Here is a 27,532-nt window from a genome sequence, read left to right as displayed (position 1 = left end):
TGTTATTCCCCATTCGAACAGTGTTGTGAGGAGGATTTGCATTGGATTAACATGTTATATGAGCCAGTACATTCGTAGATTCAATAGAACAAGAAAAAAAGAGTCAAAAAGCATTTTAATTAACTTTCATGACTTCTCCATCAATTTTTAATGTGTTACTTTAGTTACTCAGAATTACTTTCGAATTTCCATACATTTTCTGTTCAAGATTTTCTTCAACGTTACCTATTGAACACGACGATAGAAAAACTTCAACAAAAGTTATTTTTGTGCTAAAACATTCATAGAACTTTGTATAAAATTCATTCAAAGTATTGGTGTGTGTTTTTTTCCACAATCATATGGTTGGAAAAAACTATTATTACCCACAGCCACACGTGTTCTCTCTTTTCTGTAAAATAATTCAGACTTACCTTCAATGTCATATTAGAATTAATTAAGCAAATTTTCAACAAGTTTGATGCATTTTTTATTTTCAATTTATTGAGCTTGTTTATAACATCATAACATGACACGTATTCTAGTCAATACATTTATGGAATTTGTGTGTGCCAATACATTTATAGATAAGCAGCCAAGATCTCTAAAATGTTTCATGCATTTTGTGTGGTGTAAATGTGCATATATGTATCTCTCGCTTTTCTTTTCCTGAGATTTTTCAACTGTATTTGGCATGCTGCAGCACAATAATCGCAAATCTAATACATTCCATTCAATAATAGCAATAATAATCTTAAAAAACATCTACCATGTAAATATGTGATTCCCATTAAATAGTTTGATTTTTTTTCATGTCAATATAAATCAAATAAACTATCATTGTTATATATATAGTAGTTTTCTTCCATTTAATGCACAATAAATCTAATAGTTACGCTGTTTCGGTTCTGGTATTTTTCTTCTTCTGGATGGACTTATATTGATTGAACATTTATAAAATATTTGGCATATTTTTATACAAAAAAATACATCGCGTATTCCGTTTCATTTCAATCATTTGGACGTAATTTAAATCAATGGCAGTAAGCATTTCCTTTTGTTTAAAACTTTTTTGCAATATCATATAGTATTTGTACAATATTTGTTTTTTTCTTCATTTTTTTTTTGATTATATACTTAACATGGAACATTGATAGCTATATGACTTCCACGTTTTTTTTTGTCGGTCGTCAAAAAAGCAATTCCCCGATCTGGGATTTTATTTTAAAGTTCTTTCTAAACGACTATATTCGATAGAAATTGAATTTTTTGTTGGTTTCAATATATTCGATAAAAGGATTGTGGATTTTAGAAAGAGAATATAGGACAGGACAGCAAGGTAGAAATTGTATTGTCTCCTTTGAATCTACAAAGCTCCTTTTTCTTCTCGTGTTTCGATATTATCATCATTTTTTTCTCTGTGTTTTTCTCTTTTCATTGCATTGTCGTCTTCTCGACAATCTGCTGTTCTTAGGATGATTTCGTATCTTTCAATGATGGCCATCGACGTCGTATAACAACGAAATGAGTCTGTTGATATTTATTGGTTCTTTTATAGCCCCTCTCCAATACTCCAGTCAAACAGTAGCCCATGTTATAATCAGCAATACTTATATTTGACGTTAAATGTAGCTGCAAGTTCACCCGCCCAGCAAAAAAACAACGGAAAGTAAATATAAAAAGAGTAAGAGAAGAAAAATGATCAACATGAGAATGATTGTACTTTCGCTCTTAAAGCTATAACAAAAGAATATTTTGATTAAAAACTGTGCTGGAAAAATGGTTTCGTTGCCGTGTATATAAAAATGGTGCACTACAACATTATATTAACAACGAACTTTATCTTTGTAAATTCAAGCAAAAGAGAACGACGGAACGACCATTCTGCACAAAGGAAATAAGTCAAATCACTTTGTCAAGCGTGTGCGCTTGAATAAACTCTCCACAGGTATTTTTCCATTAGTTTCTATACAAATTGATGACATTTTTTTATCATTCATCATATTTGTTCTGTGTACAAAAAAGCAATTTCGTTTCTTCCCGAATTCTTCGTAAAATTCTCAAACGATTGAAAATGGAATACAACTTACCTTAAAATCCGGATCGACGGTTTGTTTTTTAAACGAGCCGATTATTAACAATGAGCCCGGCGATGAGCTTATCATTTTTGCATACGTTGATTTTTTGCTAAAATAGATAGAATTTTCGTAATAAGAAAAAAAAGAATAAGTATAAACCTTTTTACGTTAAATGGAAAAAAAGAATCAATTCGATGGAAATGGGATTATAAATGAAAAAAAAAAAAAAAAAAAAAAAATATAGGAAATAAAAAAAAGATGAAAATCCATTAAAATGAAATGATTTCGTTATCGACGACCGATTTTATTTTCATTTATGTTTTTGGGATGTTGGATGGAGAATTCTCACAAACATATCGTCTCATGCATGGCAGGATTTCATAAAATCGATTTAAAGCCCAACAACCAATGGTAAAAAAACAACTTCGATCTCGATATTTAATTAAATTGCATGTGTAATTGAAATGGTGATTGCTTATTTCCGACAACAACAGCCACAATATATGCAAACGTCATTTGTATTTGCGTGCGGTTTTCTCGTGGATTTTCATGGGAAGGAGGGCAAACAGGAGATGGTTTGTTATCATCGTTGCATTGACATCAGCCTATCGGTTATGGCTTCGTATTATATGACGCGAGAATTTTTGTTGCTATCACCGCTGAATCAATATTCATTTGAATTTGCATCATTCTAACGGGGTGATTTGTATGCGCAAGTTTCATGTAGTTTTCAACGGACGAGAGAGAGAAAAATCACCGAATGCAACAGGCCCCTTATTTCCGATTTAATTACTGACTAGTTCTTCTTTCGTGCCGCGAAAATTACGCGACATTTTCCATTCAACTGAATGAAAAAAAAAATGGAGTGAGGAAAAAAACTTGGCATCTAACGAAAAGAAACGTTTTTTTTTTTCGTACTACCACAACTGATTTAACATTCACATATAGATTTCTTGTTGTAGCGATTTTTTCGAAACCAATAATCCAATAAGCCTGAATGCCAGCTGCAAGTTTTTCGGTAATATTTTTTATTCAATCAATTTATTTGCATGAGAGTCGGTGAATTAATGCAACGAATCGGAAATAATACATATTTCACGATACAAATGCATATATTTCAACCGCAAACACAATGAAGCTTTAGTATGTGCACTCAACCGCCACCACAATTTACAACGAACATGGATTTTCGTTACATCGAAATATGTATATGAATTTTCGATAAAATTGCTTTTTATTTCTTTTGTCCATTGTTTCGGCATGGCCAAGGATTTGGGATATAATTTATTAGCAATTTATTTTTATATTTTCAATAAACTTACTGTCGGGTGCCAGCTATCTCTTCGACAATGCATAGATTTTTCCACCATGGACATTGTTTGATCATGATATAACTTGAAGTAGCGCTTCGGGCCCATGCCTCCTCAGGGTAAAGCCAAACCTACAAAAGTAATTTTATACGATTGGGATTAAGGTGCGTTTCTTTCGATTTGTGTTGAATATGGGCCATAAAATTGTATAGATTTCAAGAGTGACCACTCAAGCCCACATACACACATATACACACACATTAAAGATGAAATTTATCTTTATTACTTTGTTCGGATAGCCATTGAATTTGAGAAGTTTTTTGCAGCATTTTCCTCGACTTTCAAAATAAACTTCTTGTGGGGTTCGCGGTTGTGAACGAAATGTCGGTCTGAATGCACAGCAACCCATCTTGATCGACGGTGACGATGGCACTGATAATGGTGCGTTGTTGATTTTCTTCGGAGTGAACATTGTAAATTTAATACAAAAATTCGAAATATTCAAACAAATAAAATGGAGAAAACACTTTGCATTCAATTCAAAATGAATATTTTCATATAATATAATTGTTCACTTGTATATTGCACAAACTTTTGGTTATATTAAATTAAAGCGTTCACTTCAAACAGTGAAAAAAAAACTGAAACTTTTCATTTCTAACTAAAATGAAAATGTAATCTCTTCATCGAATTAATTGAAAGTTTCAAAAGTTTTGAATTTTGCACGATGCAATGGAAAACAATTCCGATACACAACACAGAGTTACCGAACTATTCACTCATTTACAGGAGTAGTGCCTGAACTGTACTGAATCATTTTGCTCAATTACACACTTTGAAGTAATTTTGAAAAAGATAGAGAGAATGCGAGGTTTGAATCAAGCAGCAAAAGTCGAACTGCCGGGCTCAAAATGAATAAAGATTACTACACAAATCCATTGAATCACTTTATATTGTGCAATAACGCAATTCACCATCGAAATTCATCAGGCAGCAGACAGAGTCGTTCTAATCGTGTGACGCCAAGCAGCCACTGTGCTTCAGCCGTTTTACCATCATTTCGTGTATAGTGTTGAAGTTGCTTGCTCACACTCTATGTCTCTCCGCTCTGAGTTGCTGATTACATTAAATTGCACTTGTAACTCGCAGGCAGAAGCACGCAATGTGGATTACAACCCTCTTGTTTCAAACCGATTCTCTCCCCTCGCGCACAATGAAACCGTTTTATCCGACGCTTTTCGAAGCTATATTTTATGGTGTTTTTGTATCGTTCGTCGTTTTTGTTGTTCTTATTGTTGGTTTCGTTGCCGTCGCCGTCGTTGTGTCGCCGTTATCATGAAACGTGCATATCTGTAGACGTCGTTCACTTTTTTTTTGCTTTATTTCTATCTCACTTTGCATGTGATTTGCTTTTTTTTCTCTGTCTCTCTGCTTTGCTTAAGGGTTTTCGACGTTATTGTTTACAATCACACCGATATCCGAATGTTGAAATCTAAATAGAGTTGCTATTGTTGATTTTCATTGCACATCTATGGGCACATTTTAATTGCGTTAAATAATTTTCCATCCATAAACTTGATTATTAGCGTAATTGTGTGTACGTATATGTCTATGTTTTGTATTCAAATGCTTTTACACTTATCCGATTTTTGTGTGTGACTTTTCTTTGTTCCATTCGCTATTCCACGGTGTGTGTGTGTGTGTTTCTGTGTTTCTCACTAATGAAATTTTCCTTTGGATGTTGCTTCTGTCAGATTCTTTTTTTCTTTTCTATTGACCAAAATTCATTTTTACTGCGGTTGAATTTCTTTTTTCTTTCGCTTGATTCTGTCGAGTACTTAGAAAACAATGCAATACCATGAAATTGAACTTTTTCCGTCTTTTTCGGTCGTATCGAATGAAAACTCGACCCTGATTTATTCAAAGGAAACAATGTTGAACTGTTGAATGTTTATTCAAATAAATTAAGCACAATTTTACAATGGACGGATATCGATTAAATTATGTCGATGAGAAATAAAGAGAAAGGAAAAAAGAGCACAAAACGGAATTGATTTTTTTATCTCTATCGAGTTCGCGTTTCACTAACTACTATTCTTTCATCAATACACAAAGTTAGTTCGAACACATTTGATGATAAATATAGAAAGGTGACAGGAGCAAATGAAAAGTACGTACAAATCTACCAACATCGTGTCGAAAACTGTCGTACAATTTCCAGTGAAAAAGGCTTTTTTGCACGCGCGCAAAATAATACAAACAGAACATTGTATTCCCCCGATTTTCTTTTTCTCTAAAAAATAAACGGGAATATGAATGAACCACAACGTCCCAAGTGTCGTATCGAATATGCTTTGGCAATGGGAAAAACTCATATCCTTTTCTCCCTTTTTCCTACATTCCCCAACGCTGCTTGTGGCAATACATACAGTTCCATTCACTCTGGCCGTTTATGTCATGGAAGGACATGCGCCTCACGCATCTCATGTTCATTCTGTACCCATGTTGTACAAGTTTTTTTTTGTTTTGATTGTGCTCGCTATCTTGCGTATAAATACATTTATTCCGATTTCATAGCTGCAAAGATGCCAGTGAAGTGGAAATATTCAAATTGACTTTATTTTTATTAGCTGCATTTTTTTCGTTAGTTATTCCTTTAAAATAAACAAAGAAACCATGATTGCCGGCACGATGGATGTGGGGGTGCACATATGCGAAGGGTTTCCCATCGAAAAATTCGTTATATTACACATTTATTTGGCTTCCAGAGGAGGGATTTTGTTAACATGAATAATGCATTACGCGAAATCTTCTTCAATTTCTATTCAAAAATTGTTTCGAACAAAATCGAATTTTATTTCTTGATTTCCGATACAGTTATCGATTTTGTTGCGTTTAAGTTTTTCTATTCTCTTTATAATCACATATAAAAAATTGTCTTATCTCTATTTGTGAATAATAATCGTAAGCACTTGCATATTGGAAAAAAAAATTAAAAAATCCTAATTTAAACAAAAGAAATTTAACCGAAAATGTGTCGTTTCATACGAACAAGTAGATTTCCTTTGGGCAGTAAACGTTGTTGCTCTTCGTAATTAGATACGTACATTTGATATTTTTCGAATATTTGAGGATTTTTTGGTCCCCAATTAGCGGTCGGCTGAAGTGGGCTTCGCATCTTTTCTTTGTCATTAAGATAATACTTGAGGTATGCATAACCAGCCCAAAGTGGCAACTGTGCCACACCGACTGCTGAAACTGTCCAACCCAGAGCTAGAATGAACAAAGCGAGAGATTGAAAATATTCTCAATAAAATGTTGAAAAATTACTCACAGGTGGCCCATGCTGGGTATGGTTGATCTTTATATGTCAATGGTTTATAATTGATAAATGTATAGATAAGAATCGTGAACATCAATAATGGTGTCAAAAATGCCCAGCACACCCTCCAGTAGAGGCCAGGCTTAACTGAAATCATAAATTCAATGTCTCGGCACAATCGATTCACACCTGAAACAGCAAACAGTACTTGTCAAGAAAAAATGGCAAAACAAAATTAAAATGTTCGTAACGAAATTACCGTAGATCCAGCAAACGGCCACAATTTCTCCAATTGCCAAAATAAAAACAATAAATGATGCACCGTAGAAATCAACCAAACTGAGCAAATGTTGACCACCCTGTGTGATACATAATAAACAAATCCGCTCAAAATAAAACCATAAACTTGGTTTGAATGAATCTCAAATGCGCTTTGATAATTATTATTTATTATACCGGTGTGACATACGCTATTCCCACTGAAAATCCAACAAACGAAAGTCCAATTGCAGCCTGCCATGCCTTCAGCGACGTGAATTTATCACGCAAAATTGTTATAATACAAGTACACATCGCAATATTGCTGCCGATTCCCAGTACAAATAACATGAAGAAAAATAGTATCGAAAACATCTGTATCATCATCATCAGCATCATCATCATCATCATCGAAATACACACAAAAAGCAATAAAAAAAAGAAATAGTAAATACTTTGGATTTATGAAAAACCAACACTACTAATTAATATATCGTTTTATCTATGACCTTTGTACTAGTAAATGAAAATAGCATCAATGAATGTAAATAACCAGAAGTCATATTCAAAATCGCGCAGTAAGATCTGCACACATTGTATACATTGCCACATGATGATCTTTGGAATCATGCAGTCAAACAATCAACGATCTAAACGCAATCGATTACCGTTTGTAATGGTCGCGTCGAATCGGTCAGTAATCGGGGCGCACTACAGACCTACACATTGATTTATTTATAGGTGTTATTTAACATATGGTGTTTATCTGTTATTTTTATATTGATTATACATCAATTTTTGCACTTTTATTTATTTATTGTTTATATTTTATTGGCAAAACCCGTTATCGATTGCGTCATTAAACCCTCGAAATTCCATTCCATTGTGCCAGGCGACGATGAATGTTACTGTGCGAGAAATGTGCTTTGCAAAACGTTTTCACTACGCAAGACGATTACGATATTGCATCATACAAAAAGGGTTTTTTTTCTCGATTGACTTGTAAATTTCTACAAATTGCCAATTGGAGAAAAAAGCATCTCTTTATTAAGAAAACGATGTACTGTCATGTGCGTGTATTGAGTTAATGACTCCTTAACGATTTTATGATTGCTTTTATTGATTGTCATTGGAACTGAGTCATTTACTTGGCCATTTATCGAAACAATCATTTAATTTATAAATGTTTGAAAACAATACAACAACGCATTCAAATTGGGCGTGTGTTGTTGTAGTGGTCAGACATTTATTTATTTCAAATCGAAGCATTTACCTGTGGAAACTGTTGAAAGCGTGCAATTGCTTCAGGATAGCTGATAAATGCTAAACCACTACCTCCATTTACTACCGATTTTATGTCGTCCGTCTTAATTTCATGAGCCAAGTGCCCTAGAATTCCGAAAATTGTAAATCCGGCAAATAATGATGTAAAGGTGTCAAGGCTGGTTACAATGGTGGCATCTCGGTAGACATTGTGGTTGAATTTATTGAATGATGAGTACATAATTAGATTACCAAAACCCACGGCCAATGAAAAGAAGCACTGTGTAACTGCAGCATTTATCAAAACAATCATTAAGTTTATAAATGTTTAAAAACAATTCAACAACACACATTCAAATTGAGCGTGTGTTGTTGTAGTGCCCAAACATTATTTTATTTCAATTCGAAGCATTTACCTGCGGCGTACCATACCTAATATATTAAACTGTTAAATGTCTGATGTATTTAAGAAAAATTGAAAAAATGTCATCTCTTACACTTGGTTCTAGAATTTTCTCCCATCTCGGTTTGATAAAGTACAAAATTCCATTCCATGCGCCCGGCAATGTGACTGCTCGAATCAATAAAATACCAATCACAACATATGGGAATAAAGCCAAGAAATAGGATGCCTTTCCAGAACTTTGAATGCCTTTGATTAAAACGGCAGCTATAACAATCCATGCCAACAGCAAAAATATGGTTAAATTTAAGATCGGGGCGCCGATTCCGTCATTTATATCTTTTGCTTCTTGCAACACTTCTCGACTGAACAAATACAAGAAAATTAATATTTTTGAAAACGAATTTTTTTTATAAACACACAGCAAACGCACGTAAAGTAATATTCTGAACTTGACATTTTTCCGATAGATGTTGTAGCATTTGGTGTGAATATTTTCATACTGAGTGATGTATTTGGACTGACGCAATTTACCCAATCTTCTTTGCATATTGTCCATGGCAACGGCGATTGGAATGAATCGTAAAGATATCGACCGATCAATGCCATTATGGACGCATAATATGTACTCAACAAAAAAATCGCTATTATTTGACCGACACCAGCTCCTTGAATGCAAATAGAAAATTGATCATGTATACAAAAATAAATGTGATTATATGGGATCTTACCTCGAAAGAATGGAGATATATCGAAAACATTGATACTATTTCGGCTTGAAAATTGACCGATTACCATTTCCAGAAAATACAGCGGTCTTCCAATCACAAACAAAACAATTAAATATGGTAGTAAAAAGGCTCCGCCGCCATTGTCGAGTGCAGTAAATGGAAATCTTGAATAGCAACCGGACAAGAGCATAAATGATTGATATCAAAAGAGAAAATATGAATTGTCAATATACCTCCAAACGTTGCCCAAACCAACAGACATTGCAATGCATGACATTAGAAATTCGATGCCTTTTCCCCAACCTATAAAACATTCGCAACACATCAATTTCGCTTTTATTATTGTCTGCCATTCTTTAATTGTCTCATTTTTATCTTTCTCTTTTGTAATCTCTTCGTGTATATATTCCAAATTTTGTTCAGAGTCTGTTTCACTCACATTTGATCGTATGATCAATGCAACCGGTGGTCTTTTTTTAAACATATGCACAAATGATATCATACATAATACAAGTTCTGATTGTGATGTACTAATATTACCTTCACGTTCTGGTTCGGAATTTTGTGTGGTAGATGAACCGGCCGTTTCTAAAGTAATGGTTCCGTTTAAATCGCCATTGCCATTTTGACTTTTGCTTTCAAGAGCAATGGATTTTCCATATTCTGTCGAATCCACCTCATTCTCAAATGCTTTATTATTCATTTTATATTTTTAGACAATTTTCTGCGAATGAAAATGTTACATTTTTCGTGAATGAATTTGAAATAAAAAGAGGTGAACGAAAAAAAAAATATTGAATAACCGCAAGTTATGCGTGCCGATGTTTGATTTGTGCGATAAATGTTCGTACTTTTTGTTGAAAAATTCCACAAATATTTATTCAAGTGTATGTGTTGCTATCTATAGTGTGAGCAGAAAATAGAACGATTTAATTTCGGTTGGAGATTTCATGAAAACTGATAAAAAAAGTTTAATGTTGTGCCTTTTTGTGTGGTTGTGATAAAATCGAGGAAACAGCTGCCCGAATTGGCATTAGAAAAATGGATATGTGTGTTTGTTTTATGTAATTTTTTTCATCTTCTGTTTCTTTTGAATGTCCGAAATAAAAAAAAAATCATTTTCCGCAACTTACGAGTAATTATTGAAAAAAGATAAAAAGTTGCGGAAAAGTTTCCAATAAAAACCTCCAAATACCAATGTTGTCTAGTTCGAACTGGTCAATTTCACTTCGTCGAGTAGAGATAGATTTCAAAGCAAAACCAATTGAGATGAGCGTCTGCTTTAAATCGATTTCTGCTTTAAATTGATATGATTCATGCTAGAAAAATCAAATAAATCGTCGTTTCTATTTCTGTGTGGCTGTGCGATGTGAGTGTGCGAATTGAAAAGAATTTTCGCTTAAATCACTCAATTTCATGAGTCTGAATTTCCTGTTGACATTTCTTAGAACATTGCACAAAATATCTTTATATTCGCACCATCAACTTTCAGTGAAATGAAATCACGATCAGTATCAACACATTCAATAAAATACCGAACAAAAAATCCAATTAAATTTATTTTATTTGTGTGAGATAAAATGTGTCATTGGTTTTATGGATTTTACACTTGCAAACATTTAATGATATTATTCAATGAAATAGAATCAGACCAATGTGAAGATTGTCATGGTGACAATCATTGTATAGCAGCAATAATAATCCAGTAAATCTTGAAAAGGCAATACTTCACATTCATTTCACAACACAATAATTAAAATTTATGACTGAACACTAAACCGATTGCAATTCTTTTATAAACAACAAAAAAAACCTTCACACTGTACTATTCGTATTTGCCAATCTCATATCATCGGTTTATCTCTTTGAACAATAGTCGCGAATTTAAAAATACATTATACGAAGAACTTGGAATTCGATTAATTTTTGATTTTAATATTTACATAATTGTATTGAATTTACAAATTTTTTTATACTGTGATTGTCATTTCACTTACATTCGTTACGGCGCAACAGCACACCCGACCGGATATAAATGCAAATAAAATTCCAAATACAAAACGTTTTCGAATAAAAAATAATCCAGTACGTACGACACAAGTGAAAAACTTAGAGATCACCAAGTGCTTTGCTTCAGGAGCAAATGATAAAGAGACGACGGTGTCGTACGGAAAACTCGGCGCGCAGTGAATGAGCGATTGGCGCGACCGTTTGTTTTTATTCGGTTTCGTTATGTCTTACGCTTCGGGTTTCTATCATTCAATTGAAATGAATGAAAGACGCCGATGAAATTTAATTGTTTTACTCAACGCGCACATTTGTATTCAACTCAATGATGAGTGCTTCTTCGTCATTTTCATCAGCATACACAGACACTCAGATTGATTCGACAATATCACATGCTTAAATTCAAGTGTGGCCCATTTTAATCAACATCGATATTTCATAAGCATTGTTGCCATCATTCGATATGCATGTATTTTACAAGCACTTCGGGATGATCTAGTATCTTACTAACACTGGTCGAATCGGTCACGTAATCGGACTTGTTCTTATCGAAATATCCACCAAACGACTATAATCGGACATCATTTTTTTTATTTGTGCAATTCGCGAAATATCTAATATAGATTACAATCTGGGTTTTAGCGATTTTACGTCAGGATTTGGTTTTGTTTTTCCATAATAGTTCATAATGTTGATGTTTTATCTGCTTTATGTCGTCTGCTACTAATAAAATATAACAAATAAACAAAACAATAGCGGCATTTTTTGAAAGTAATTAAAAGTTCATTGACTTGAATCTTTGGCGAAAATTATTTATTAATTTCGTTTTGAAATCTGTATAATTTATAAATAATTGATATAATTTTTGACTTTTATCTTAATTTCGACTAACACACATACGGCCTTCTACATTGCACGATGAAAAAAAAATGAACGTCGATCACCGAGATTTGTGTTTTTTTTTCTCACCTCCGTTTTAAATGATTGGTTTGGCTCGACGTATAATCTAGATTGCTAAGTTTTGTATACACGTTTTTATTCTTTCGCTTCGATCCAATTTTCAAAATGCTGTGGTAAATTTGCTTTAAATCCTGTTTTGTTGAGAAAATGCGTGAACAAATTAAATATTCACAAATTGTGACAATAAAGTGTAAGTGTATGAGCGGGAGAAAGAGTGTGTGTATGTGTTTGGTGTGCACTTGAAAAGATGTCACATGTAAAATGATGATTGAAGGCACAAGTGATAGAAAATGTATGAATTACCCTTGAAAGAATATGGCTTCCTTGGTATTTGATTTTTGTATGTCAATTACTTTTGTGAACGATAAGCTAACTCAATGAAAATCAAATAATTATATATTTTAAATGGAACCATCTCGGCATCCATCAAGAGCTCTTACTTATCCATTTTTTCGTCTTCTTTAGAACATTCTTACGATTATCTCTCTCTCTCTCTTTCATTTTTGAACTCTTATCAACTCTTGTTGATCTTGGATGTATACTTGAAAATTGAAGTTTGATTCAAATTGATTTGATGATTGACCACAAAATATCGCTTAAAATATGAAAATATTAAATATGACTTTTACAATTACAATCAAAGAGATTCTACACCAAACAAAGTATACACTCTGTAAACAGAAAAAAACCACTTTACTACTCAACCACTTTTCTCAATGCGGTTAAGTGTGACATTTCATAGCCTAATCGAGATTTCGTTGAACGATAGTCAAAACATCAATTTGGTTTGAGTGTTTGAATCAAGTGTCTGTCTCCATCTGTATTTGCGTAAGCCACTTCCATTTAAAAATATGTATGTGTGAACGTGTGCATATGTGTGTATTGTTCTTAAGTGCATAATTAATAATGATATGTGTTTAAACAAAATTGGCTTTTAGGACTAGATAGAGATTGATCTGTAATTGTTACCAAAGTGCCAGTGAATATTTGAATTGTATGGAGAAAAAAACACAGAGAAAAAATGATACCTGAGAAAAACATTCGAAATTTTGTTCATTTGATCTGTACAACTGTGGCTTTAAACTGTGTTTTCAATGCATGGATTGTAAATACTCATGGTCATTTTACTAATAATAAATAGAGATAAATGATTTCAATGTTATTAATATTATTATTATTATTATTCAGGACGTGTTCATTAGGACGTAATAATTATTTGCTTGTTTTTTTTTTTAATGTTTTGAAATATTTAGAAACATTTTTTTTTATTTCTTCCAGAAAAAGATTCTTTTCGCAAAATTTGTTATTTTTCTTTCAAAATCATTAACAAAATAGTTCTGTTATTATATCTTAACAATGGATTGATCAAATTTGTCACTCGCTGCATTGAGTGTAATACAAAAAAAAAATGTAAATCAATCTGTTGAAATTATTTGTCAAAAGTTAATTTTTTTCTTGTCATTTTTGAAACTTTTTCAAAAGGAAAAAAAAACATTATTATAATCGTCAAAAATTGTGCTTGAAAGTCGGACAGCTTATTCTATAGACAAAAAGTAGTTTTCAGTAGTGTTGCTGGTATAATTAAACTCTCTAGTAATCGTGTGAAAATCAACAACAAAAAATGATGTGGCCAAATTCAGTTGCTTATTATTTTTTTTTTCATTTATGGTTGCGTTTATGTGTATGCCATTAAATTCATCATTAACAGGGCAAATGCTCATTCAAAAATATTCATTTTTTTCAACAATTTAACTTTAAATATTAAGTGTCCTAGTTTATCTGAAAACAGTTTGAATGATTTGATGTTTGTCATGTTTTTTTATCTATTTTTTTTCTTGTCTTGTTCATTATTATAAGATAGCCACATATGGTTTATGGTTTTGCAAATTACAATTAATAAATTTACTTTTCTTTTTCGGTTACGGCATCGCCGGTGGCAGCAGCAGCAGCGACGGCAGCGACAGCAGCTGTAGCTCCGGTTGCGGCGTTTTCGGCTTTTTTAGTTTTGTCAGCTTCATCTATTGTGGCCGCTGTAGGAGTTTTTTCGTCATCGGTCTGTGCGGTGTCCGTATTTGACTTGGCAACATCGGCCGTCTCACTATCATTCGATGCCTTAGTACTGTCAACAGTGGTTGCGGTTGAATTTGGTGTTGCGGCCGTTTCCGATTCATTGTCTTTGCTTGCCGTAACTTCAGCCCCACCAGCAACGATTGCATTCTTTTGTTTCGTTTCATTTGTTTCAGCCTTCGTATCGTTAACCTGAACCGATTCATTTGACGCAATGTTTTCGTCGTTCTTTGTGTCCTTATTTTCTTGGTCATCCGTCGTTTTCTTTTCATATTCGCTTAATTTGGCATTAACCGCTTCAAGTTGTGATTTTTTTTCATCAAGTAGTGATTTCAAATCGGACACTTCTTTTTTATAGCCAATGACTTCTTGTTCAAGACTTTCGATGCGTCGTTCTTCGGCCTGTGTGGCGCCCAAATTTGCACGAATAAAATCCATTGGATGTTCGGGTTTTTCTGGCGTTTCAAGCAATTTGATGAGCACTTTGGTGATGCTGTCAATGACACCCTTGCTTTCAATGTACTTGCGAAATTGGTCGCGTTTCGCATCAATTTCCTATTCAAATAAAAACAACAAACACACATATAATTTGGCATTCAACAAAAAGAGGGGAACTCTATATACTATGCTCAAGTGCTGAGTTTCGCACTTTCTGCCCAAAATGGAACAGTGACACATATGGATTACAATAAAAAAAAATGGTGTACAAAACGCAATTTCTGTACAAAATTGTATGCATACACGAAACGAAAAAAAGAGTCAAATACGTGAAATGTGAGACTGAAAATGTACGGTCGAGTTGAATCGTCGTAAAAATCAATAACTTAGAATTACTTACTCGGAATGACATTTTGTCGGTGTTTCACTTGATTTCGAACAGAGAGACAGAATGTGAGTGAGCAAGTGAGAAATCCAATGAGTCGAAACACACAGTTAGACAGTTAAATGGCACCAATAAAAATTTTTTCCTCGAAGCAGCTCTCGATTCGTCGAAGTTTGTTTAGGTTTCGATTTACACAATGATACAAACAAAATTGTGTATGGTTGATGCACTAAAAATCAATAATTCACTACTTTAATCAGAACTTCTCTGTTTTCTTTTTCGTTCACTTTTTTTATTTGTTTTGTTCACAATTTAAAGCGTTAAATATAGCTCTATTTTTTGGCTTTTTCACACGTCGCTTATGGTGTTGGCCGCCGAGCGAAACAATTTATTCGATTCTATGCTGCTGGCAGCGTTGAAGTTAGAACGAGAACTGTGTGTAATATTTCATTTGAACGTGACAAGAATCCGATGCAAAGTCTTGTTGCGATAAGTCCATGGATGGAGAGATATATTCATTTTGGTGCGAAAGACAAAGAAGGAAAAGAAATCCAATACCTTCGAAAAAACACACACAATCACAACTGCATTGAAAATATACACGAATGAACGAACCGCTTGTCTGTTTACCTCTCTAACACACTAAATTCAATGGATACATGCGAGTCACCCTCTGCAATGGTTTACTTCAATGTGCTTGTCAATGTGGCAAACGAAACGTTTTGATAATAAATTCGTATCCAAAATGTGCACCATCTGGACTAATACACATAGATATTTATGCGCACGCGTTCTGCTACACACACAAACACACAATGTTCTGTATTTGTCTCTGTCGTACCACTTCACCCAAATCGAATTTGGATCAAGTGTGTCTCTTTTTGCATAAGAACATCAAAAGACAATAATGTAAATAAGAAAGTGCGGTGTTTTTTCTGCTCTTTTCATGACACAAAACACCGTTTGAATGCAACAACCAAGCTATCGAAGACCAAACAATGATTTTGAATTGTCTGATTCAGAAATGGTCAAACACAAAAAAATAAATGACAGATTAAAACGCATTTGGTTTAGTTTTAAGGATGTTGATTTTTGTTTATTCATCGAATTATTTATGTACCATAATTTATTGTTGTTTGAATATTTAATTAACTTTTATTGTGTGTGTGTGTTTTTTTCCTCTTCATTCCTGTCTGTCTCATATTAAAAATATATATTGTTTTGTTTGTCCCCCAATGCGCCAGGTTTGACCTGGATTTGGTTTCCAACACAAATTCTCCCCGTTTTTCTCTTAACTCTGATCTTCTCTCGTTCATTTACATCGCGAATTTTGAATTGCGTTTTGATTTTATTTGTAAAAGCATTTTGAATTGACGAGCAACTTTGTTACTCGTCGCATTTTAGAACATTTTTTTTTTGTTTAGCCGAATAAATATGAAACCCTTTAAAAGTGTTTTTTTTTTGGTTGACTATTTCTTTAAATCCACAGATGGGCAAGCTTCATAGATCTATCACATAAATTAATCCAATGCGAAATTTGATTGAGCTCCTGATTGAGTTTTTATATTGTATGTAAAATGTGTGTTTTCTTCTGGTTCATCTTTTTTTTCATAAGTTGTTTTTTGTAGTCTTTGGAAACCCTTTTGCAATTTTATCGAAACAAGAAACAACATGATATGAACTTCATTTCGGCTGGCCATCGTTTGCAATAAATATCAAAAATACACATTTGGAGAGACTGTTTCTTTGACTTATTTCTTCATTTCTTTGGATATAACATGTATATGATGACTTGAAATCGAACGGGTAAGCTGACTACAATCTAGGATGATGCTAAACGTGTGTGTTTCATTTTTTTTTTGGTAAATTTTGTGTGTATGTCATTTAATATGTATATGTACGTTATTTGAAATTGTAAACAGTCATGGAGAACGGATTTTCGAAATGATACGGCTACAATGATTTGATTTTTTGTTGTCTTCATAATGTGTACATTTAAGTTAATAGTTTTTAATTTGTTGTATAATTGCATTTTTAAACTTTGTTCGTTAGCTTTAAATATATCATAAAATGGAGTGTCGTTGAGAACGATATACATATACTATATATATTTCAATGAATTTTCTTTTCTTTTCTGTTGAAATGTAAAACTCTTTTTCTCTTCTTTTCTTCTGTTTTTTTTGTCTCTTCTTCAATTGTTTTGGACCAACACAACCAAATTTGAACTCAATCTACTTCTTCACATGTTTTGAGCATTTCCGTTTCGCTGGTCAAAATGATACACGTTAAATGATTAAACATTTACAATTCGAAATAGAAAACAATGTAAAATAAAGTTCTCGAACAATACTACTTTGATCTGCATCTATTTACCACCTCCCATCCGCATCTACTAAAATTACGATTATAGTCAAAAAAATTAAATCTAAAAATCACCGAACAAGTTTTAATCATTTTTTAAATCCATTTTAAACTCATTATGTCAAGTTCCACCGTACATAGCTATGCTCATCTGATGAGCTTCATCATCAGAATTATCGTGATATTTTCTTTTTGTGCAAAAATATGTACAAACATTCATTCAATTTCGGTTTTATTATCATCGGCTACCTCTTAATAACTAACTTTTATTTAACGGTTCTTTTTTTGTTGTTGTTGGTGATTCAATGTTCACTTTACATGTTTCATTTCTGTATTTTGACATTTGTTTTAAGATACATAGTTGTTTACGTTGATTGCATTCATGAAAACCTATCTCTCCTGACAAATTGTTTTCCCATATTAAAATATATGTTTATAAAAAAATGTTTTGTTTTTGATCAATGTACGAAATTCACGGCAACTGCGGTGTTTTTCTTTCACAAATTTCTAAATACATTTCCCTTCTCATTTACTGACAATGCAAAAAATGTCGCAATTCCAATTATTCCAAATATATAACGTATAAAATGACATCGAATTATTTTTTAGGTAAAAATTGATTAAAATGTTTACATTTAAATTTTTGAATGTGAATAATTTTGTAGTAAAAAATGGTTTTTCTTTCTTTTTTTTCTCAATTTTCCAAACCAAAACAACTAACTGATTCGGAATTAACAAATTTTCATTTTGGTTTAATTTGAAAACTTTTTTAGTTAAATTTTTCTCAATTTTAAAAAGGGAAAATCCATTATACACTTTTCTTTAACATTTGGCATCCCCATTTACCATTCGCTAGCGTATCGACTCAAACATACGAAAACTGGCCTTATCTTACGGACAATTCTATAAACGATCATTCTACCTCTAGTCGGAAATGAAGATACACATTATAATCGAAATTAAATAAGAGACGAAACTTAAACTACTTAAAACTCATATGCATGTGTCATATATGAAAAATGATGATAATAATAATAATAATGGAATGCACGAATATAAAATAATTAATGTTGTTGCTGTTGCTTTTTTCTCTTTTGGTTGAACGAAAACTGATAAAACTATATCTAATTAATGAAAGCAAAAAAAAAAAAATCATGAAAAAACGTAACGCCTAATAGTAATTGTATCACCAAAATCATCCACGATCGCCAAAATCCATTTTGTCAATGTCTGAATCGGCTGGTATGTTCGTAAAATGTGTGCGATCGCTATTGAGTGTGTTTCGTTCATGTGAATTGGTTTTGGTTGAGTGCTCAGATGGTGGCTGATATCCGGGCTGAACGCGTTTTTGTAGTGCCGATACATAATTCTGCGAATAAAAAGCAAACATACACACATTTTCCTTAATTATTTCAAACTTTTTTCGCTTGAATATTATGAATATGAACGTATCGAACCTGTGAAATAATGTCGCCGCGAGCTGTTCGTACTTGATACAAGTACCGATATTTGCGTTGTCTAGCTTCTTCGCGTGTTTCGCGCGGTCGACTTGTTGCTCGATGATGCGTGTGTCGTCGTCGTGATCGAGCACGAGCATGTTTGTGATCAACACGCCACGCTGTGATGAAGCACTGAACCAATACGCTAAATACAATTACGCCAGGATAAATACAAATCAAGAGACCGCCCCAACATGGTGGTGGTGGCGGATCAAATTTCATGCCCACAATCTGTAAATAGAAATTTAGGTGAAGAAAAACAAAAAAAATCCATTAATAAACCAACAATTTCCATCTAATTAATCAAACTACTATGTAATCGATTCGATTATTATCTACTTCTTTTTTTCACAAGTAGTATAATTGTTTTTCCGATTTAAAAATAATTGGAAATATACCCATTCAATCGTGTCGGAGCCGTGCATAAAGAAGTCTATGGCAGACATAATCATGGTAGTTCCTACGATGCTCGATGAAACAATTGTAATAAATTTATCGCACAACAGAGTTGTTACAGCGAATATTATTGCTCCGCCACCAACCGCAACTTCAATTTCTCGTAGCTAAAAATGTAAAATACCAATGTACGCAAATTAGTTTGCATGCAATGAATATAAAAATTTCTTTTAAATTGGTTTTTTTTTATTAATAGAAAACTTACGCCAAACTCGTGATTCGGTAGAGTTGCAATACAGAATACAATGACTGATCCACTTGTGATGGCACCGGCTGTGGCAGAAACCAACACAGAGGCGATCGGATGCGTGGACCCAAGTACGGCACCTAGAAGGCCAGATACCATGGCCAATGCTGCGTCATATAAAAAGGTAGTGCACATTTCAATTTCAATCATCAAAATATCGTTGTCTATCGAGTTCACTTACCCGAATCAGCTTGACTGCCAACCAATTCAATTTGCAGATGTTTTAGCCATAAAACGCATCCGGTGCCAGCAGCCAATCCACTTAAAAATCCAACCGCACGTAAACAACGATAACCCAATATTGCAAAGACAATACCTTGGAGTTGAAAACGAAATGATCTCATTAACTTTCAACTGGTTGGTAATTGTGATTAAAAAAAAAATACTCACCGAAAACAGCCACCGTTGTCCATAATAAACTTAAAATCGTTTCGGGCGGAGTCGATGTGCATGACGGATTATTCATTGCATTCTATTCAATTGTGGTATAGAAATAGAAAATGATAAAGATTAATAGTACTTGGTGACGACAATGGTCTGGTGATGCTTCATGACTCAGTAATAAAAACAAAGACACAGATGGAAGAGAAAATGTGGAAAAAATGAAAATGAAAATACCAACCTGTATCATAAAAGGCCAAACAATAGTTTGACCTATTTTTGGTTCGGACATCACATATTTGGCACGATTTTCTTCATGTTGCTGGAAATGCATTCGAATAGATTTATTTGAACTCGCAAACAAAATGAAGTGAAACGAAAAAATAACTGAACAGCAATTTTGTGTTCGATTGTCAGTGGTGTTTCCCTTTTTCTTTCTTCAACTGGAACGCGCTTGCTGATTGCAATGTCGAAACGAACGAATTTATTCGTTGGCAAGCAGAGTTTTATCGATTACGTGATTTACTAGTGTATTTTGTCGTTTTGACAATATGCAATCGCTTTGCATTATATATATGTGAAGCACTTTAACGATAAAAATCTAGATGATTTCGTTGAATTCCTCAGTAAATTTCACAGATTTGTGTAAATAATTTTCCAAATGTAGAACTACGATTTGTATATGGGTGCATACAAAAAAAATATGGCTTCCTACATCTTTGGCGGCAGTATGTGTGTGTTTGGGTTAATGGCAGTTCTGAAATGAAAAACAAAAGAACATGTAAGAAATGTATTGTAAAATCATGCTCATTAAATTTTCATCAAATGGTCATCGACTCGATTGTATGCAAAAGTGAAACCAAAAAGGTTATCGGCATGAATATGACATGAGTATTTTCATATAAGAATGCCACAAATTCGATTTCACGTGGAAAAGTTTTACTCCCTCATCATTGAATAGCAATCACATTGAAAACTGAACAAGTTTTGTGATGTGCGGTGATGTGATGTCATAATACTGTTGGAACAGAAAATTGACAGAAAATAATAACAACGACGACGACGCCTACAATTGTGAACACTCAAAGGTATATTCATTTGAATATTCAAGTATTTGACAATTGCTCTATTTTTTCGGTCTTTTTGCTCGCTCACTCATTTCTTTCCTCACCCCGAGGTTTTATATTTATTGTGGATGGATTTGTTTCCATTGCCTACTTTGATGCATGCTTGCTTTGGCTTTTATCATAGCGTTTTAACCTAAATTCGCATTATATTTTTCTCCCTTTTTACTCATTCAACTTTTCATATTCACTATATGCATTAATCGCACAAATGGAATCACGACTGCTTTTCTTTTTTTTTCTCGTTTGTTCATTCGTTCTTTCGTCGAGAACACTTTCATTGAGAAACGGTGCACTGTGTCGGGAGAAAGCTTTTGAAACAGTTGACTTAAAATGGGAAAATGCAATTTTTAAAAAGGGCCCGTATACACCATAAAATATGAACTCGGCCAACCATTACTCTCTATCTCTCTCATGTTCACCGTCATTTAGACATAATACTCTTGAGCGTGGAGACAACAAAACAATGGCATATACGATAGTCTTTTGGCACTCGTTTATAAAATCGTTCCATTGTTCTACATGTGTTCTGTGGCGTTTTTCGTTTGGCATTTGTTTGTTCACTCGTTTTTTCCTCCGCATTGTGCAAATGGTATTGATTTCAGTTTTATTTTCTCATGCTCCCATTACGAATGGTTTCCTTTAAGTTGAATTTGTGCCTTCCGGATTGAGTGGAGATGTAAATAGACGTCGATATCGACATATGTGGAGCATCTGAGTACATCTTTTTTATAAAATAAGCATTGAAACATTCAACAAACTTTTTTTTCCACTTTCTCTAATATGTCAAAGATCAAAAGAACGAACTATGAACATTTGTTACATAATTGGAAACTTGTTCATTCCATGCGATTCTAAGAGCGTGCCTTCATGATATTTCGGCGGAAATTTGTCAACTTTGAACATTTCGGCTTTTGCATCGTTGATAAAACCAACCAAAATTGATCGATTTAACGCAAATAATAAACAATTTGGTGTGTTTGTTTATTTTGCGTTGGACGTTGAACGCTAAAAATAACCTCTGTGCACTTTAATACATCAATATGGCTTCTTCTTTCATTTGATAAAATGACGATACGCAGCGCTTTATTTTGATCAATAAAATAATAGATGAAGTCAATTGAAATGAATGATAGGGGCACAATGTTGACATCACAGCTTACATGAATAAGTCCGCTTAAGTATATTCAGTGTAGAGGTTGTGTTGGTATTTATCGAATCGCATTACACTCAATCATCGAGCAAAATTCCAACACTCTTTTTATCATCTCCGTAGACTATTATTCGAGACTCAAATCTCGGTCGAGAGATTAAGTTATTTGAATGGATTAAAAAGGACATATGGAGCGAAAAATTGAGCAACAAAAACTGACCAATGGACCAAAATTATTCTGAAGAGCTAAATATCAATTTATTACTGCGCCATTGGTCACCAAAACGGTAGCGCTCTCTTTCATTTTCGCTATCTATAGTTTGACCTTAATTAATACACAGATGTCACATCACTTCTATGCACATACATAAACAATAATTCACACTTAATTTAATCGCAGCAACGGTTTTGACTATAAAAAACCCAAACAAATAGAGAAAAAAAAAATCATGGTTCGAGAATGAAACGAGCGAGATGGAGAAACATCCATTTTCATACATGTACGGCATGTGCCGGGTAATTTCAAACCAAAATATGCCTATAAAGTACATAAAGAGACATGATGCTTTTTTCATCCATGAGCGAGTTGCTTGTTAACTTAAATGGAATCGCAGACACACGCGTTCTCATAGAAAAACAAGAGCGAAAGAGAAAGAGAAAGAAAGAGTGCGACTCAAAGACAAACAAACCTCAAAAACATGGATGGAAATAAAGTAAATCGTAATGTGTGCGAGAAAAATGCTACAATAAAAATATTACGCGAACTCTCGTTTAACTGGGGCAGTGGTTTCAGCTCATCAGAAGCATAAAGCGCAGTAGGCTATCGAATTCGATGTTTTTTCGTGTATTCGAAGAATTATAATCGGCTACTTAGTTGAAGTATACTTCGAAACGATGGAAAGAAAAATTACGATGAAAAACATCGATGTTGCAAGTGATTATAGTACTTAAGGCGTAAAGTCAAATTGTATGCGCGTTTAATATCTATACATCTCGTCGTATTTATTCTTTGCTCTGATTCAAAGCGAAATGTAGCATCATAACAATCGGTCGATAAACCACTTATGCGTGGATAATAATGGTTGGTCGTTCCCATTGTTTCTGCATCAAATCAGAGAAACCTCAACTCAAAATTTATTTCATCGTTATGAAAATTATGATCATTTCGAGCAGATTGGGATTGGTTCCAATGCGATCGTGTTTGTCTGTCAATACGACGAAAATTGACACAAAGTACAACCACACATAAATATAATAAAAATTGAATATATTAAACCGACGAGCAAATTGTATGCCTACTTCAATTTGATTATTTAGCGTAATGTTATGCTTCAGTGACACACGTATTTCAACTCATTTTCAACGATCGCAATATATGTTCCAATTGTGTATATATATTCGACTAAGTGACAATGCGATGAAACACCCACACATGAAACAATTGCGAATGAAATATGTGCATCGCGCGCTTCATACTTTGAATCAAATTTTGCTAGTCTTCGCTGGAGAGTGTGATATTGTCATGGATATTGTTTCTCATTCCAAAACATCTACATAATAATATCAGTGTGAATGAGTTGTGGTGTACGCGAAATTGATGTTTTATGCTTGTTAGTCGTTCAATTAACTTTCCCGTGACCGAATCTAATAACGGATTTTTTTTTTCATTCGCATTTTGTTCGTCGGTTCTCTTGTTTTACAATATTTTTCATTTGTTCAGTTCAATCAAAAACTTCGCTCTATATTAACAATGAATTTAAAATGAATGCGGTTGCAAACGGACAGCGTACAGGGTTCCAAATCTGAAACGCAGTTTTATTTTTCAACACTATTCAGCCATGTTATTATATGACGGGTGGACCAAGAATATGTAAACGAAAGCCATTTTCATATGAACTATTTTTTTTATATAAAGACTTTCATTTTTTGTGTCGATGGAAAATATTGTTTTTTTTTTTTTTTTATCAGCAGTATAATATATCAAATAATATTACCCTCGATATTTACATAAAATCAGATATGAAAACCATGTTCGTTTTTAATATTAAACCAATGGTTTCCTAGATTACGTTTTATTTTTATTTCTTTTTGTCTATGTGTTATTTTGATAACAATAGACGACTAGTTTGAGCAGGCCTCTGGTCTCATTCACATCATCATCGCATTGGAAAATGCGGATGGAATTCGTTCAACAACAATAATGGACGAATGGCTGACACAGAAAATGAAATGGAGAAGAAGAAGTAGCGAAAAAAAATGTCTGATGAAATGAGAAGATCTCACAGAATCTAGCTGCGTGCAAACCATTGACGTGCAGTGAAAGATAGGCACGAGCGACCGAAAAATAAACTAGTGAAAAGACACTTCTCAATTCCATTTTGCTTTTTCTTCTATATCGAGAAAATTGCGCGAAACATTCGATGCAATTAGCACACACAGATCTAAATAGCAAGTGGCTTTTTTCGACGCACACACACATGAACAACCGAAAGAAAAAAACAAAAAAAATGCGAATTGAAATTGTGTTAATGATGTTGCTTGTCGCGTTCGTGTTAGCGACGCGCCCGCGTCTTTACACTCAATTTTTGCTTTCTTTTAGTGCTTTCATTTGAGCTGGTCGTTATCTCATACAAGCTTGTAAATGCGTAATTAATCGTTTATTGTCTTTGTCCGTCACTGTTGCTCGCGAAAAGAAAGAAAAGCAATCAATTTCCTTTCGTTTCACAAACAAACACACGATTCACTATTTTCTCATGACAATTGAACTATTTTGATCAAATATATGAAACAGAAAAACGAAAACTAAAATGAAACACCGTACGTTCGCATTTTTCGCTTCCTCGTCGAATTCTTGATAATGTCTCATTCATTCTTTCTCCCACGACATGGACTATAAATTCACTTACATCTTTAATTAAATGAAAAATAAACCTCTTTGTTCTTCAACATCCCAGCAAATTCTTTGGTTTATTTCTCGGTGTGAAAAACAAATCAAATAATGTTGAAATTAGTGCACATTAAACACAAAAACCACAAAACAGATTTAAAATTATATGCGATAGATGGATGATACGTTTGGAATGACACATTCAATTTATTTGATACGTTCCAATAAAATTGGTGTGTGTGTGTGTGGTTTTGATTCTATTTTACACTTTAAATCACATTGCAAACTTACAATTTATTTTTATTATTTTGGATGGAAAAAAGGGAATTGAACTGAAATTTTTACTTCTTTTCTTCCTTTTTTCAAACTGTTTAGTGGAAGAACAATATTAACACCAACAGCAGTGGCAGTAGCAACAGAAGCAACGTTGATGTTGGCGATGACGATAGAATTTCTTACAATGTGTATGTATGCGTGTTGTAGATGGGAATAAGGCGGTGTCACTATGTTGCGCGCGGTAGCCAAATAGCTAACATACAACACATATACTTATGCAAATAACACATGGAACATGAGCGCCACTGAAGAATCGTCTATCGCACGGAATTTGGTATATGTCGATGATGCAAAAGAGAAAGAATACCATAAACACTAATGCATATACATATTGTATGGTGTATCGGCAGTGGAAAAGCAGCAGAAGAAACAGGAGAACGACATTGGCGGCAATGCGCGCAATTTCCACACGAACACCAAGCCGAAGGTATACACCGAAAAAAAAAACATGTTTCGGTTTTAGGGTAGCGAACTGGTTTGATGGAAAAGTCCTTCGCACACTTTTTCGGAGTCAAGCTTTTCGTTCTTGGTTCATTTTTCGGAGCTATATTGCAGTGTGTTTACAGATGTACAAGTTTTCAAGATATAAAGGACGCATAGCGTGCCCATGTGCTATAGAAACACTGTGTTACATACAGGTTTTGACAACCCTCTCTTCGTTCTCTATCTATCTAGCGTGTCTCCGTGTTGCACGTTTATTTCATTCTCTATTTTTTTTTGCCATTTCGTTAGGTCATCGAATCCGTTGTATTGCTATTATTAAACACTAATGCCACAATTGAAGCGTTTAACATTGTCGTTGATGTTTTCATCACGTTATCATCGCTAATAAATAATTTACACATCTGTAAAACACAAATAAAATGTTACGTCATTGCAAAAACATTTTTTTTGTAAATAACACAATCGAAATGAAAGACTAAATCCATTAAATTTCGAGAGCAGATCGTTTTCAATGCGAAACATATTTTCATGCATGAATCGGTATTCCATCCGATGAATGCAGTGAAATTCATATACAAATATGCCATTGAGTTTTTGTCATGTATTTAGTGCTTAGTTAATAGGTTTTGAATTGGAATGGGCGTTAGAAAGAAGAAATGCTAAACAAAACACAATTTAAATAGAAGAATTAAATAACAATAAAATGTAATAGAAAGAAAACATCTTGTATGCTATTTATGATCCATGCGCTATTGAATACCACTGAATACCGTCTCATTGTCTGTCTGTGCTTGTTTTTTTTTTCTCTACATTGGCTTTGACATAGCTGTATATTGATATAATTCCATAAAAATATCGCCGGATATTAAATCCAAAAAGAAGCAAATTTGATTAGCAATTCTAACTGTGCACGCATGAACCGTTCCTTCGGAAACCATTTATTCCAAGAGTATAGCTTACAATTTCCCCTAGATATGGAGAATCAAACGCTATGCCACAACATCACCAGACAATAACACCACCGAATTTAAATCAAGACTCTTTTTTTCTCGTTTTTAAAGATTTTTTTTTGCTAAGTTCACAAGTGCATATAAAAATATTACTAACTTTTTTCCACTCAAAATAACCACCAAAAAATATATATATATATTACTACACAAAAATCAATCGCCGAAAATAACTTCGTGTAAATAATATTCCAGAGATACTGTGTGTGTTTGTTCAAAATCAAAACTAGTAAATGTTCTCGTTTTTCTCTTAAATTATTTTCTTTTTGATTATTGCAACATCATTTTATTAATAAGCCGAAGAAGAAGAAGAAAAAAATCCACATGAACTAACTAAACTAGACGAAATGTGTGCGTTGTCTCAATCCCGTTACACAATATAGCGATGCGAACGAAACAGTGTTTTCAGCTGCACTGAGGCTACTGTTTCAAATAA

General features: G+C 33.6%; 4 protein-coding genes across 10 annotated transcripts; all 4 read right to left on the bottom strand.

Moving 5' to 3' along the window:
- Positions 1 to 496: 496 nt before the first annotated feature.
- On the bottom strand, positions 497 to 6,057 carry LOC116339402. The gene is made up of 4 exons (XM_031765254.1): positions 3,654 to 6,057; positions 3,380 to 3,498; positions 2,070 to 2,166; positions 497 to 1,611 (listed from the first exon to the last, which is right to left on the bottom strand). The coding sequence occupies exons 1-4, from the start codon at positions 3,837 to 3,839 to the stop codon at positions 1,450 to 1,452; spliced, it is 564 nt and encodes a 187-aa protein (XP_031621114.1). The 5' UTR covers positions 3,840 to 6,057; the 3' UTR covers positions 497 to 1,449.
- A 115-nt stretch (positions 6,058 to 6,172) lies between these two features.
- Positions 6,173 to 11,547, bottom strand: LOC116339400 (sodium-dependent nutrient amino acid transporter 1-like). Of its 2 annotated transcripts, none has more exons than XM_031765250.1 (12): positions 11,342 to 11,547; positions 9,885 to 10,068; positions 9,578 to 9,647; positions 9,345 to 9,508; positions 9,047 to 9,281; positions 8,708 to 8,978; positions 8,627 to 8,642; positions 8,221 to 8,498; positions 7,146 to 7,322; positions 6,949 to 7,048; positions 6,702 to 6,878; positions 6,173 to 6,640 (listed from the first exon to the last, which is right to left on the bottom strand). In XM_031765250.1, the coding sequence occupies exons 2-12, from the start codon at positions 10,045 to 10,047 to the stop codon at positions 6,390 to 6,392; spliced, it is 1,902 nt and encodes a 633-aa protein (XP_031621110.1). In that variant the 5' UTR covers positions 10,048 to 10,068; positions 11,342 to 11,547; the 3' UTR covers positions 6,173 to 6,389. The 2 variants fall into 2 exon arrangements, with proteins under 2 accessions (XP_031621110.1, XP_031621111.1); XM_031765251.1 differs by lacking the exon at positions 11,342 to 11,547 and adding an exon at positions 10,997 to 11,020.
- Positions 11,548 to 12,149: 602 nt separating this feature from the next.
- LOC116339401 (c-Myc-binding protein homolog) lies at positions 12,150 to 15,647 on the bottom strand. Its single transcript, XM_031765252.1, has 2 exons — positions 15,217 to 15,647; positions 12,150 to 14,933 (listed from the first exon to the last, which is right to left on the bottom strand). Exons 1-2 carry the CDS (start codon positions 15,226 to 15,228, stop codon positions 14,214 to 14,216), a joined length of 732 nt encoding a protein of 243 aa, XP_031621112.1. The 5' UTR covers positions 15,229 to 15,647; the 3' UTR covers positions 12,150 to 14,213.
- Positions 15,648 to 16,570: 923 nt separating this feature from the next.
- LOC116339553 (transmembrane protein 198) lies at positions 16,571 to 27,532 on the bottom strand. 6 transcript variants are annotated; one of them, XM_031765500.1, is made up of 8 exons: positions 27,431 to 27,532; positions 20,387 to 20,902; positions 20,155 to 20,236; positions 19,946 to 20,080; positions 19,723 to 19,871; positions 19,460 to 19,624; positions 19,020 to 19,292; positions 16,571 to 18,931 (listed from the first exon to the last, which is right to left on the bottom strand). In XM_031765500.1, exons 2-8 carry the CDS (start codon positions 20,477 to 20,479, stop codon positions 18,758 to 18,760), a joined length of 1,071 nt encoding a protein of 356 aa, XP_031621360.1. In that variant the 5' UTR covers positions 20,480 to 20,902; positions 27,431 to 27,532; the 3' UTR covers positions 16,571 to 18,757. The 6 variants fall into 6 exon arrangements, with proteins under 6 accessions (XP_031621360.1, XP_031621358.1, XP_031621362.1 ...); XM_031765498.1 differs by having other exon boundaries at positions 27,197 to 27,530; XM_031765502.1 differs by lacking the exon at positions 27,431 to 27,532 and adding an exon at positions 27,050 to 27,067.

This window comes from Contarinia nasturtii, unplaced genomic scaffold (assembly GCF_009176525.2).
Source record: "Contarinia nasturtii isolate CC-2019 unplaced genomic scaffold, AAFC_CNas_1.1 Cnas_scaffold_533, whole genome shotgun sequence".
Taxonomy (NCBI): Eukaryota; Metazoa; Arthropoda; class Insecta; order Diptera; family Cecidomyiidae; genus Contarinia; species Contarinia nasturtii.
The sequence above is the reverse complement of the archived record's forward strand: the minus strand, read 5'-3'. Positions and strand labels throughout refer to the sequence as shown.